Source organism: Lepidothrix coronata, unplaced genomic scaffold (genome assembly GCF_001604755.1).
Source record: "Lepidothrix coronata isolate B3197 unplaced genomic scaffold, Lepidothrix_coronata-1.0 Scaffold76, whole genome shotgun sequence".
In the NCBI taxonomy this organism is placed as follows: domain Eukaryota; kingdom Metazoa; phylum Chordata; class Aves; order Passeriformes; family Pipridae; genus Lepidothrix; species Lepidothrix coronata.
The window spans coordinates 1,436,964-1,451,838 of record NW_016690256.1 but is presented as its reverse complement, the minus strand read 5'-3'; the positions used below and the strand labels follow the sequence as shown (position 1 = coordinate 1,451,838).

Here is a 14,875-nt window from a genome sequence, read left to right as displayed (position 1 = left end):
ATCTCCAAGCAAAGTATATTCACTTACAGGATTTTAGACCAAATGTTCATCTTTATTAATCTATTAATCAGTTAATTTAATGCTAGAATCCTCACCTCAGGATTGACAATTTAAAAAAATACTCGTCAGTGTTGCTGAGTTACAGGGGTTTTTTTGTGCCAGGCAGAATGAGGCCCAAAGACTGGAAGGGATCTCAAGCTATCTTCGCAATTTGAGTGTTCCAGATCATCTTTCTCCTATAGCAACACCACAAAGCGTGACAGTGTTTTATATATAATTAGTAACAAGAGCTTAGACATTGATCCTGCTAGATTCAGCATTACCTAAACTTCACAAATTTGGCCATGAAACAAGGGATTAAGGGGACCTAAGTACCTCCAAGAGATTCACACACTGCAAGTCACGGCCAGAGCAGAAAGTTGCTTCCTGTCCTATCTGAGTCATAGTCACACCAAAGTAATGCAATGTCTGCTACTAAGGGCTTCCTTTATGTTTAATTATTTTCCCTTATCATAACACAGTAGGTAATACCATCTGTGAAACCAGTCTTCTGGAGTGTAATGCAGGTATTTTATTTCAAGACCTACCATTGTTGGACTAGCATGGAAAATCTGCAGTAATACATAATATAATGAACAATCAAGCAAAGAAACATTTTGACCATAATTCAGCTCTGTTCTACATAGAGTGTGATGCCATGATCATCTTAGAATGAGGAGCAATGATGAAAACAAGACTATTTTTAACATGTCTAGATGATACAGTAGTAAAAATTTCAGTTAATCATTTGAGATATACCTCTACTAATTCAACCTGCAATACTGACAGTTTTCAGAAGAAGTGCTGCAAACGTGAAAGTTTTCTCATAAAACTTAATAATATATGTGACCTTCACTGGGTAATTGTCATTTGAACTTAAAAAAAAATAAAAAAGCAAGCAAACAGAAGAGATATGGTGCAAAACCCAAGTTCATCCCTGGTTACAGCTGAGAACAAATCCCAGCAATGATGCTGAAATGTGGGCTGTGGAGGACGAAGGGTTGAAGGAAAAATGTTTTGGAAAACAAAAAAAATCTACAATGATGCAAAGAGAATACAGGAAGAGATTTACTTGCACGTTCAAGGGGACTATCGAGATAAAGTCTTGTAACACCCTCAGTCTTCACTAGGGAACTCTGTATATGTATATATATCTATATATATAGCTTCCATAGCAACACAAATCTATTATTAGACATTTTTGCTACATGTAACACTCTAAATAGCCTGATTAAAAGACAACTAAATCACAAAAGCACACTGCATTGGGGAAAATAAGCAATCAAGATATACAACTCTCTCCAATGCTTAAATGTGGAGGGTAAGCAGGCTGCAGTGAGGTTGCATAACGATCAATGAAAACAGAATTTGGCCTCAATTAAGAAAATCTCTATTGTCACGATAAACTAGCAAGGAAAGACATGAAACATTACTGAACATCTGGAATATATTCCAAGAAGTGAATAAAGATGACAAATTCTATGTACAATACTGCACAGTAAGAAGGCAGCAACCATACAGAAAAAAAAGTGAGGCACCACTTTTCCTTTTCAATCCCATTTTCAGTTATTCAATCTTTTCTCAAAGAGATCTTTCCGACAATGTATTTTCTTCACTTTGGTCCGAAACCCAGAAGGTTATCTCTTGCATTAACATTTGACAACATTACAGTTATTTGAGCAGGGACAAGAGAGGGAATAGGGAAAGAGAGACCTTTTGTGCCATTACAAAGTGAGCCCAAAGCTCTTCCTGTTCATGGGGAACACAAGCAACAAGGAAAAGTTATTTTATTCAATGCTGTTAAAAGCAAGACTCGAGTTCTATAAGGCCAGTACCAAATTTAGGACTGAAGTTTTTGGTCAGGTGCAAGCCAAGCTAATCTGAAGGGAGAAATCCTCAAGTCTGTAAATAAATTAACCATCTGGACAATCTCTCTGACTGAGCAGACACACAGCCTCCAACAATGAAGATTTTGGAGACATGTCAAGTCATTTACGACTCTCCCTTTCTTGTAACTCCTGCCGACTACATGTTGTAGTATCTGTCATGAACATGAAGATGAGAATATTCCTTTCCTCTTTGCCACACTCTTTTATAAGAAATCTATGTCTGTTGGGTGTTTCTTCAAAGGCTTCTCTTCTTTAAGCAATAGAAGACCACAAGTTAATATTTATCAAATTATAAAAAATTGAGATTCTTTATCTCAATAATGTTCCTGAACCAGTGGCAATGAATGCATTAATACAGTAAGACTATGGCCAGAAGCATTAAAAGCAATTCAGTATCCAAAAGGATAGTTCATCAAAGCAAAAGTATCAGAAAGGGGTTTATATCCACTAGGTTCTGATGAACTTTCACTGCAAGCATTATATAATCATGGAATTATTCTGGCTGTAAGGGACCTTGGGACGTCTCTATTCAAACCTGCTGCTCTAAGTATGTTCAACACTAAACTCAGATTAAGTTTGCTCAGGGTTTTTTTGCTCAATTTGGTTTTAAAAACACCCAGGTATGGAGATTTCACAATGAAGAGTTAATGGTCTCATCAACAGGACTCAAACTGAGCAAAGCAGAGATATCTGACACAACAAATTTACGCACTAAGTTTTGTAGTATATAATAGTCTAAATAACTTCCTTCTAGCACATTAGCGCCTTTGACTTAATTGTTCACTTTGCACTTACAGGACACCATCATCCTTCTAGTGCCTTTTTACAGGTATAGAATTAAGGATCAGAACAATTGTCATTGAAGGACTGAAAGCGAGTTAGGTACCTAAACAATTTTAAAATCCTCTCATTAGTATTTTGTTCAACATCGCAGAGAATGCAATTGGAAAAGAATAAAACTGAGCCTCGTTCTTCTGCAGACAGAAGAAGTAAATCACTCCGGTGACCATTGAATGAAAGACTAACCTCATTCTTTCTCCTTCTTCACATCAGAAAGACATGGCATGAAAACATGTCAGAGTTGAATATATTCAGGATATTCAGTCCAATGTCTCATTTCACATCACAATCTGATTTCCTACAGCAACTCTTCTTGTTCTACATTCTGTTACTTGGTAAACGAAGTTACCTGTGGTAAATCTTTCAGTACTGCAAGTGCAAAAGATCCTAAGGAAATTTTAGGCTATTGTAGCATACAAAGTAAGAGGAAAAAAATTCCTTAGCCGACCTCACTGAAAAACAAGAGCAACTTTTTTTTATTCAAAAATCACCACATCTTTTTGGCATTTTTTGTTTACTGGCTGTAAAAAGGACTCAGTTGTCATGAAAGTATCTAAAAAAGAATTTGTTCTGTTAAGAAAAGAAATATCAGTTGTTGAATTATAAATGAAGACTTTAATCTAAATCTCAAAATTTTCAGACACCAAGAAATGGCACAGAGGCAAAACACTCACACATATACAGAACAGAGAGAAGACTGGTTAAGCAGATGGGCCACAGGCCAGTGGCTACACAAACCAACAGAGAAGAAGAAAAGGGGCAAAAATCACTCTGGAAGGTAATGGAAGCTGTAGTATAGATATGCATATGCCATTTCCTAAGAAATTAAATTGAGTTCAGTTGTCCCAACCCCTGCAAAATAATCTGTATGATTAATACACATATACAAATACACTGAAGAGAAGGGAGAAAGATAACTTCAGGGTCTACTGATGATATTTAGACAAACTGTCAAAAGTGAATTGCAAGAACATTTTACAGTCTTTAATATTTTCAAAATTTTAAAATTAGTTTCAGAATTTTGACCAAAGCTCTTCCCTTTCCATTTCATTTTAGAATGTCTCCAAATTTCTGTGGTTCTTTTTCCCACAGCTGCAGACACAGTTAGACAAACTCAAAAGCATAACCTCCCGGCCCTCATCTCCTGACCAAAACAAGGAATCTGTTGCCTGAATCATCTCAAAGGTTCTGAACACAGATTAAATTACTTTGTATGTGTCTTTCATTTTGAAGTATAAGAAAATAAACAAACAAACAAAAGAGCAGACCATGAGTTGGTACAAGGCAGTCAAGTCATCTGAATTGAGAAAAACTTGCTGATTGATACCAGCTGACAATCTGTCCCAACATGTTACCCAAGAAGATTTGCTTTACAAACAACCCACTTGCTCTGCCAGGAATAAACACAGTTTCAAATGGATACACTGGGCTGGAAAGCCATTAGAGATTAAGGTAAAATTAAACACATTCTCACACTTTTTCTGACAAGAAAGCCATCACTGTGAAGGATTTAAGTATTTTCATTCCCTTCTTTTTTGCACTACTTTTTCTAAGATTCATTTTTGAATGCATCTGAATCAACCATAAGGAAAAAGAAAGAAAAGAGAATTTTATCAAGTCAACTTACTTTCAAGCAAGTTTACAAAACCTTATGGAACTGGATAGCTATGACAACGATATCAACCATGTGAAAATATATAACCTGGGTCTACTAAAAATAAAACCCAGAGACTCTGCAGCAGATTAGAATGCACATTATCTGTGCTTTAATCCCATGTCAACTTTCCATTGAAATCCATTCCTGAGTATGACATAGTGTTACAAAACATTGTGTTATGCAGTCACTTTTTCTTGGACTCTCAAGTTCTGAGAAGCTTTTGAGCATTTTTCAGAAAACTTTTAATCATAAGTCTATCCCTTTGGATAGAAGTGTTTTTCAAACAATTGAAATGGTGTACCTGTGGATAACTTCCCAAGAGAGACCAGTATCCAATTTCTCCAAGTTCTCTTTTTGGGTTTATCTGTTGGCGGTGGATATTGCCCTTGCTAGATCAAACTACTCAAATCCTCATTCAACCATTCAGAATCCAAGAATTTATTATTAGAAAACAAAACTAAAATTCTATAGATTACAGTGATTTACACAGAACAGAGGATCTATGAGAATGACAAAGACTGAAAAGAACTAACACTTATTAAAGAAGTCCTTCAGCAAATATATATAATACAATGGATTAGAAAGAATTTGCCATCATGAGCCCATAGCTTGGCTAATGTTTTGATGACGAAAAGTGAAGCTCCGGTCATCTGTTGGGCATGTTTGTGTTCCTGTGAGCCTGTCTGCAGCTGGGAACACCAGGAAGGAGGAGAAGAGGGGGAAGAATAGCTGTCCCACACTTGACTGGTTCTTTTTCTTCTCAACAGTGTTCACTTTCTACTCCTAAACAACTGTCAGAAGTATCCCAGTAACTTCTTACTTGATCTTTTCCCACTTTGAAGAGTTAACAGACAGTTTGTGTCATCCTTATTAGCAAATGCATTCTGCCCCTTTCCCATCTCCCAGCATCCCAATTTTCAGGGCAAAAAGTAATGTCCGGGTCACTCACCCCTAACATCTGATACAAATAATAATACTGTAGCCCTTGATAATAGAGCAGGAAGGTTTTCCAGAAGAGCCATACATTGAGGGAGAGCCAGAAAAACTGAAAAGAAACAGAAACAAGAGATAGTAAGTGAAAGTTACATATGCGAACTTCCGTGTTAATTTCATTCATAAAACTCATAAGTCTGTAGTTTCATAAATACATGTAAATGGATTGGGAAAACAAGCTTCAAGCACTTAGTATAAAGATACTTTAAAATATTAAAAGGAATAGCCTCTCTGTGTGAAATTCTCACTTTCCTCGAACTTCACAAAACTTTGTGTCTTAAGACAACCGAGAGCTGGCGAGGCCCCCCCAAATCTTCAGCTGGATATTGCAGCTAAAATACTTAAGGAATAAAAACCAGCAACAAAGAGACAAAGGAAGGAAGAACTTGACCTCCAAGAAGCTGCATCCTCTCCCTCAAACTTTCCCAAAGAGAGCCTAACAAAGAGCAAACAAACACAACGTGTGCCGATCCCAGCCGGTCACGGACTCCCGCGCTGTCCCGGGCCGTGGCACCCGCGTGCACCCCTGCCAGCCGCGCACCGGGACAAGCACGGAGCACATCTCACCGCCCGCCCGAGCACCGGCATCCCGCAGGCGCCCTGCCCCAGCCGTGCCTCACGGCGGGCACGGCAGCACCTCCTGCAGCCCCGGACCCGCGGTGCCCGCCGAGCCAGTTGCAACCCGGGCCGGCCCCGCCGCCTGCAGCTCCCCCGCGGCCCCTCCTGAGCCTCCTCCGCGGGGCAGCCCCTCTGAGGGGACCCCCTCGGGGCCGCCCTTACCAGAAAGAGGTGCTTGCTCCCCTCGTTGGCCAGCCAGCTCCTCCAGGACAGCGCCATGGTGCGGGACGCCCGTGGGGCAGCACCGAGGGCTGGGGGGGCGCCGGGCGGGCGGGCGATCCCTCCTTTTCAGCCGGGCCGGGCCGCCCTCCCCTCTCCCCACCCCTCACCCCCCGCCCTGTCTTCCGGCCGCCGGGGCGTTGTGCTCCGGCCCCGCCGCGCCTCCCTCCAGCCCCCCGGCCCCGGCCCGGCCCGGCCGTGCTGCCCCTTTGTCCGCCCCGGGCCCCCCGCGGGCGCGGCGCTGCCCCGGCACCGCAGCGCAGCCGGGCGGGAAGAGGGTGCTCGGAGGGGGCCACCCCCGAAGGGACAGCCTGTCCTGCCAAGGAACGGTGTGGCCGCATCCTCGCATCCCCCCCAACCTTGGAAAGCGGGTTTTCCCCACCGAGAATCCTGTCCGTGGGGATCCCCCTTGCCTCAACCCCCCCCGACATCCCCGCCCCGGCTGAAATGTGATACAGAAAACAGGAGGGAGCGGGGAAGCAGCCGTGCATGCAACTGCTCTGCAGTTCTGGTAAAACAAAGAGATTGTCCAAGAAACTACTGTTCGGTCAGTACATGAGGCCCTCTAAAGCTGGGAAGAGACGAGAGTCTGATCCTGCTCCATCAGGTGTCCCTGGAGCACACTGGAAGTGGCCGGCTCCTGTGTGCAGGCACAACGGGTGTGCAATCGAGCCGCAGCTAGGAAAAAGCAGCTATGGGCACCTCCACACTGACAGTGTCCTGAGTTCAGATTGATACACGTCGCAATCAGTCTGCACTTAGTGGTTGTCTTCATGTTTGGTTTGGGTTTGGGGTGGCTTTTTTTGGTTTTTTTTTTTTTGAGGGAAGTTGAGCCAGATACTGATTTTTATATTAAGAAAAAGCTTTAAAAAAATTGCTTGTTGCTAGCAGCTTTCAAACACAACACCCTGATGAGTCACAGGGGAGCTCCACTTTAAATCAGGCATTGTGGTGCACATGCTGCTCCTTGAGATAGCGGCAGCAGTGACAGCTGGCAGCAGAGCAAGGCTGGTTTTCTGGGAAATGCCGGGTCCAGGCACCAGCAGTGAGAAGCCTCATCCAGTCCAGCTTGAGCTGGCTATCTTTCTCTTATGACTCGGAAAATTGACACTTTTTGTGCTCCTCGTGAGCCACAAGGGTCCAGAGAAAAAACGGAAGAAAACAAAGTATCATCTTTCTCAGGTTCCGTATAAAGCAGAGGGAGTGTCTGACCCATATGTGGCCCTGACAGTAAAGAGTACAAGTAGGGCATGGCTCCTGTGAAACTCAGTTGAGAGTATTTTGGCTGCAGCAGGACCCCTGTCTCAAACGAAGTGGCAGGATTTCTGTAGCTGTATGAAGTGCTAGGTGAAGTTTTGAAGCAGCAGAGTAGAAGATTACAGCTATTTTATGTCATTAAATAACACTAAAAGGAGAACCAGTGAAGGGGTAAATACATATTTTGGATTTAAGATTCAACAGAACCACACTTTGGTGCTAAAGCAGCCCTAACAGCAAAAGCAATAGTACAGTTTATTTATCTTGTTTGCTATTTCCATTCATATCCTTGTTTCAGATGTAGTGCAAAGAAAATGGAAACTCCTTACAGAGAAACAGATGATAAAACTTCTGTAGACAAGCGTGTCAAAGCTGGAATGACAGAAAATAAAACTCATAGGATATGTCAGGTCTAATAACATGAGGTCTCAGCCAAAGCTGAAGCTGCAACAAGCACAAACAAAACAAAAAATAATTTGCCCATAGTATGTTTGGCCATTAGAAATGTCTCTGAAAAATCAGCTTATGCAGGATTTGACTGCCCACTCATATGCAGCTGATGACTCATGAACCAGCACTTCACTGCCCACTTACAAAGTGCTATAAGGCCTGTGGAGTACATGACTCATGCTCCAGTCGACATTGGATCCTACATCATATCTAGGTACAGAGCAAAGAATGTGTTTTGGTAGAAAACATTCTTATTTTCTTTTTCCCTGGAAACAGCCAAGGGCTTTGAATCATGATCCCAAGAAGAGTCTGGCAGAGACCACTGCCATGCTAATACACCTACATTCTTCTCCATAGAAAAGGCTGAGTTTGCAACTGCCTAAATCATGCCTTCCCAGGTATCTCTGGAAGTTCTCTGTCTTCGTTCTCTGTTTTAAACCATCCCAGATGTATATGAGCATGTGTTTCAAACTTATTGGTAAGAGCACTCAGAAATGGCCATACGTGCTAATTATAATCCAAATAATTAAAAAGGTTATAATTTGAGCACCAGCTCATCTCTTCTCTGCTTCGTTAACATCCCTCCTCTGGTTATGTCCTACTGACTGGACAGAGCACTGTGAAGGTAGGCAGCCCCTCAGAAACTGAGCATATAGTTTCTCTGATAATGTTACTTCTGCATCAGCAAAGTCACCCTGACTGCACAGTCACCTTCCAGGTCTACTTGCCATCAACGTCCACTACACTGAAATGTATTCTCACAGAGCTTATTTGGGTACTCTACAGTACTTTGCTGAGTGATGTAGTTAAAGTTATAGACATGGCTTAAAAGTTTTCTAGTGCTGGAATTCTACTGGAGTCAAATCATGTCTCCATCTGTCAGCATATCATGACCATCCTGCAAGTTCTTGCAGTGACTGCAATAGTTGTGAGCACAACACCGTGTCCTTCCAGTCTGGGGATTGGTCCAGGCGCATCATCTTCTGCTCTGTTGCAATCTAGATTTAGGCAGACAGGCCCTTAAATTCTACACACATCCCTAAGGGGGTTGATCCAGTATGCCTTCTCAGAATATTTACCCTCAACACTGAGATCATGGGAGGAGAAGAAGGAAATGTTGACTCTGATTTCATTACGGAGAACAGGAAAAGTGCAGATTCTGCATAATAGCTCAGTGATTAGAGCACTTGACCAGTAGTGGGAGAGCTGGACTTTTCTCAAAGAGCTGAAACCATTGCATTCACATCCCAGGAAAATTTCCTAACCACTGCCTTTCACTGGGCTCAAAGAAGGAAACAATCTCCAAGTAAGCCCCTGTGCAGCCAGGAATGCAAGAGAGAGAGGTCAAAGAAAATCAGAAAGTGATGCTGGCCAAGTGGTAACAGCACACATCTAAGGGAGAGGATCATCTAGGAAAAGATTTGGGATGCTAGTTCATTTTTTGTTTCCATTGGAAGAAAAAATATGGAACGAATTTCAAAATTCAACATTTTTAAGAGAAAGCTGCAATCACAGGAGAAATCAGAAACAGAAAAGTTTCCCCACAAATGAACTTGTATTTCTTGGAAACTTTCTCATTAAACTTAAGCTAAATGCTGTTTACCTTTATCACTTTTTCTATAACTCTACCATGTAGTCACAATATAAGGGTAAAATAACAATCAAAGTATATGTCACTCTGAAGATCTGTGCCATATGAGTAATATCCTGTGTGATGGCATATGGCTTTTATGGCATTACATGTTGTATCATTTCTTTCCCTTTTTGAAATTGGATCTTTACATTTGCTGCATACCAGAAGATCAGCTTGCTTTCTTGTATGCTCCCTGATGGAGTCAGAGGCCTCCCTAGGGTGACATGCTTCCACAGACTTGGGTGGCAGCCAAGTTTATTAATTTTGATGGAGCTGCAGTGATTCATGGTAATGCTTTATTTACTGCTGCTGTGGTATCTAGGAGCACTAGGAATGGCCCAGACCCACAATTTACCTTATCAGAAAGGTAAAATTTATATCCAAAGACTTCAAATGAAGAATCAGACAACAACAGATGGAGTTCTTGTAGACACAGCAAAATGGACAGCAAGGCATGGGGCCACTGGTAACATTAACAGGCTGTCTTCTGCTTCCATTGAACTCTCCTAAATCAAGGCATGTAGCCATTGCTCAGCTCCATATTACAAGTTCAAAAACAATGACAAAAGATCCTACAGTATTTTGTCCTCAAATAGCCTCCTACACATTCCTGATTCAAAGAAAGATAGCATGAAAACTCCAACACACGGCAACATCGTTCATCACAAAAGAATGCAAGCACATAGCACATGGGGAAAATGTNAGCTGGAGTGCATTCCATGACAATTTGAGAGAAATGTCAGTTATATTTATTTTTCCAACTGTTTGCAAGATTTTCTTGAACACTTATTACAGAATCGAACCACAGATCTACAGATCATTAACAGGCAGCATCCTGTACCCTTGAAAAATGTTAAAGTCCAGTCCACTTTTCACTGAATTTATGGGCCTTTCCTTGATTTTACTGTGAGTGGGGGCCAGGTCTGAGAATAGTAGAGGGGTTAAAATATATACTGAATTTATTTTAGAGGTTAAAGGAACTATTATACTCCCCCAAACTGGAATTCCAGAGCTTCTCAACAAATTGTTCCTGTATTTGGCCAATCAACTCTGTTTGAGCAGTTTTTTGAAAGAAAAATTAAAATTACTAGTCTTATTTTAAAACACTTGAAGACAGAAATAACATAAGCTACCGAGCTAAATGATCCCTTAATTCATTGCTCTTTGCTAAAACCATTTTGGAAGCACTGGCATTATCATGTATTTTGCCATTCCACAGAACTGAATCTACCCTCAGAAATACCTATTCCCTTCAGTTTCTTATCACCTATTGTCAAGTCACCTTTTTGCCCTTTTCCTGGTTAACAGAATAGTGCATTTAGTTCTTAATTCTTCCCTCCAAGACAAGGTTTCTAGAGCTGGAGGGATTTTAGAAGATATTTTGTACTCTTTTCCGAAGAGGAGCCCCCTACTTTTATACAACAATTCCAAACCAGTCTCATTAATACTGTAGGTAGGAGTACAAGTATCTTCATACTTTACAGGATACTCCTTTCCTTACATTCATAGAATCACAGAGTCATAGAATAGTCTAATATTAGACTATTCTATTCTACTCTAATAGTCTACTTCCTAATATCTAGTCTAAACCTGCCCTCTTTCAGTTCAAATCCATTGTCCCTTGTCCTATCACTACATGCCCTTGTCAAAAGTTGCCCTCTAGCTTTCTTGTTGGAGGTCTCTTTAGGTGTTGGAAGGTGCTCGTCTCCTTGGAGCCTTTTCTTCTCCAGGCTGAACAACCCCAGCTCTCTCTGCCTGTCTTCATAGGGAGAGGTGCTTCAGCCCTCTGATCATCTTTGTGACCTCCTCTGGACTCCAACAAGTCAATGTCCTTTTTATGTTTGGGACCCCAGACCTTGACACAGTATTTCAGGTGGGGTCTCACAAGAGCAAAGTAGAGGGGCAAAATCACCTCCCTCGACCTGCTGGCCATGCTGCTTTCAATGCAGCCCAGGATAAGGTTGGATTTCTGGGCTGTGAGTGTGCATTGCCAAGTCACCTTGAGCTTCTCATCAACCAACACTCCCAAATCCTTCTCCTCAGGGTTAGTCTCAATCAATTCTCCTCCCAGCCTCTATTTGGCTTGGGATTGACCCAATCTGTGTGCAGGACCTTGCACTTGGCCTTGTTGAACTTCATGAGGTTCACACAGGCCCACCCCTCAAGTCTGTCCGTATCCCTCTGGATGACATCCCTTCCCTCCAGCGTGTCAAATGCACCATACAGATTGGTGCCCTCAATCCTGCTGTCCATGTTGCTGACAAAACGTTAATGTCGGTCCCAATACCAACCCCTGAACAGTGCCACTCATCACTAGTCTCCACTTGGATATCAAGCTGTTAACCACAACATTTTGAATGGGACCATCCAGCCAATTCCTTATCCACAGAGTGGTTCATCCATCAAATCCATGTCTCTCCAGTTTAGAGAGAAGGATATTATGTGGGACAGTGGCAAATGCTCTGCATAAGTCCAGTTAGATGACATCAATTGCTCTTCCCTTATCCACCACTGCTGTAAGCCCATCATAGAAGGTCACCAGATTTTTCAGGCACAATTTGGCCTTAGTGAAGCCATGTTTGCTGTCAGCAATCACTTCCTTGTTTTCCATGTACCATAGTTTCCAGGAGGAGCTGCTCCATGATCTTGCTTGGTGACACTGACTGGCCTGTAGTTCCCAGGGTCTTCCTTATTTCCCTTTTTAAAAGTGGGGTTTATGTATCCTCTTTTCCAGTCAGTAAGAACTTCGCAAGACTGACACAGCTTCTCAAATATGATGGATGGTGGCTTAGCCACTTAATCTTTCAGTTCCCTCTGGACCTGTGGATGCATCTCATCAGATCCTGTGGACTTGTGCACCTTTAGGTTCCTTAGATGGTCTCGAACTTGATCTCCTCCTATAGTGGGTGGTTCTTCATTCTTCCAGTCCCTGCCTTTGCCTTCCATGATTTGGAACACTTGCTGGTGAAGACTGAGGCGAAGTTATTGTATTTTCCAGTTTAACTAGGCTGAAAATTATTAATGCTTCCAGACCATGAATAAAAGCTGTTGAACAGAGCTGGTGTGGAAAAGAAAGTTACTGAACAATCACACTAACTCACTACCACCAAATATCAATCCCTTTTAAGAACTTAATAAAAAGGTGATAACCTTTAAAGAGAGACCAGAGCATTAGTGTAATCATTAATAGTCTTTTAGTCTTTGAACACGAGTCTTTGAACAATCCATGAAATAAGAAAAAAGCTGATCAAGAAAGGCTTCATATCAGCACAGTCACTGCTCAGGTAAAAAGGGAAAGCTGGTTAAGAGTGTGCAGCAATAATTTAAAACAAGAAATAAAACATTCTTTTACATGTCTTGTAGCTTGCATTCCAAGGTGACATAGTGCATACTAACACTGTGCCAGGGTGGAATCATTCAGTGACAAGACACAAAGGTCAGTGGCAAATAATCTGCAGTATCCAAGTTTCCCAAGGGGCTCGTAAAGAAAACATCAATCTCAATTAACTGAAAAAATTTAAACAATTATAGTACAAACTACAGTTCTTAGAGTTTACAGAGCATAGTTTACAGAAACTCTTAAAGACTAAAATACAACATCCAAAAACATGTTTATGCAAACGTCATAAATATCAACATTAAATAAACATTCATAATTCCCCAACTCTTGGAAAAACATTTTTCCTTGGAAGAGTATAAAGCTAAAAGCATCAAGACTTCAGATCTGAGAGGCTGGCATGTTCTTCTGCATTAACTCTGCCAAACTAGTGTTTGCACTTTTACTACAAGGTTAGCAAGGCAGGAAAAAAAAAAGGAAAATCAGGGGCAAAGGTGGGCATAAATCTAACAAAGGACCTCTGAGAAATAGAGTTGACTTCTATCTATGATCACAAAAAAAGTAAAATCAGGAAAGCAGTTTTGATAAAACTTGGATAAAAGCAAGATAAAAAGGCACAAAATTTTAGTCAGATATTACAGATATTACAAATTCACACCTGAGGAAGAGTTCATTCTTTGTCTATGCACATTGTTACATACCATAATCCTCTATAAAAGTTCCACAGCTTGCTTTATTAGTCTTATTTACTTTGGACTTACATATGTCTTTGCAAAACTTCCTTGGATGACTCAGGTAGCCTACTTTTATGGCAGTTCACTGTTGTCTTCAAATTTGAGAAAGAAATTCACATGGGGATGCAGAGAAGAGATATTCAGATATATCTTCCCTAATTACTCTGTGTTTAAAAGTTTACTTTCTGAAAGATGCCTTCAGGTTGCCTTCAACAAGATGTGTTTTGCTGCCCGTAAAGTTTGACTATCTGAAATGAAATACATGCTACTTCCAGAGATACTAATATCACCAGAAGTCCACATGCAGGTAAAAGGTTGTAACAGCACCAGAAAAAAATCAACCAACCAACCAAAACCCCCCCACAAACAAACAAACCAAGAAAAAAACAACAACAACCCTCTCTCCCCCCAAAAAACCAACACAAAAGCACATAAGCAATGACTGGAACATGGTATGACAGTAGTACAACCTTAAGGTAAAAAAGTTGACTGTGCCATAGAGTTACACTTGCTGGGGAGACAAGAAATAATGCAAATCCAGTGAAAGAGCAAGATCTGCTTGGCTTAGAGGCATGGTGTTATGGGATTCAGACAAAGCAACTACAACTGGAAGTTAAACTGTAAACACTAGTGAGGTAAAATACTCTACCAACCTTTAAATCAAGAGGAACGCTGGTACATGAATACATATTTACGCTCTGGTCATGATTAAATTGAGCCCGGAACTTGGACTGGAAGGCCCAGAACAGCTTTCTAGTTAGAGTAGTGAGAAAAAAAAGAACTTATTAAGTGTTAGAACTCTATTGTTTTATGAAAAGGACTGTATAATATCTCTCAGAGTAAGTGAAAGACTGTTAAATGATCCAATTTCACACCTTCCAGCAATCGTCACAGCAACTGGGGACTGCCACCCTCAGGACTCCCATCAGCCAGGTATGGTCCTGACTTCACCTCTCCTTCCAGTTGTTGTAGCAGGTTTTTGGGTCAGAATTGCTAAGTGAGTTCTGATGTTTCATTTTCAATTTAAAATAGAAACAACATTTCTCTCTCTTTCTTTAAATTAAAATCCTCTTGAACTTTCTTGAGAATGTGCTTCTTATTGTCTGCATTATGGGGTCTTACTCCAGAATTCAGCTATTTTTGTAGAAACAATACTTAATGTTCTCACTTAGCAATTAATTGCACTGCAAATTTCACTCATATTTCTTG

At 41.1% G+C, this 14,875-nt stretch overlaps 1 protein-coding gene across 2 annotated transcripts in view; it reads right to left on the bottom strand.

Annotated features, from left to right (window-relative positions):
• Positions 1 to 6,295, bottom strand: part of NOX4 (NADPH oxidase 4) — a 106,399-nt gene extending 100,104 nt beyond the window's left edge. For both annotated transcript variants that reach the window (XM_017819660.1, XM_017819661.1), the window contains exons 1-2: positions 6,199 to 6,295; positions 5,375 to 5,470 (exon numbers count right to left, since the gene is read on the bottom strand). In XM_017819660.1, the coding sequence (XP_017675149.1) occupies positions 5,375 to 5,470; positions 6,199 to 6,255 (153 nt within the window). In that variant the 5' untranslated portion in view covers positions 6,256 to 6,295. The remainder of the gene's footprint in view (positions 1 to 5,374; positions 5,471 to 6,198) is intronic.
• Between the last annotated feature and the right edge of the window lie 8,580 nt (positions 6,296 to 14,875).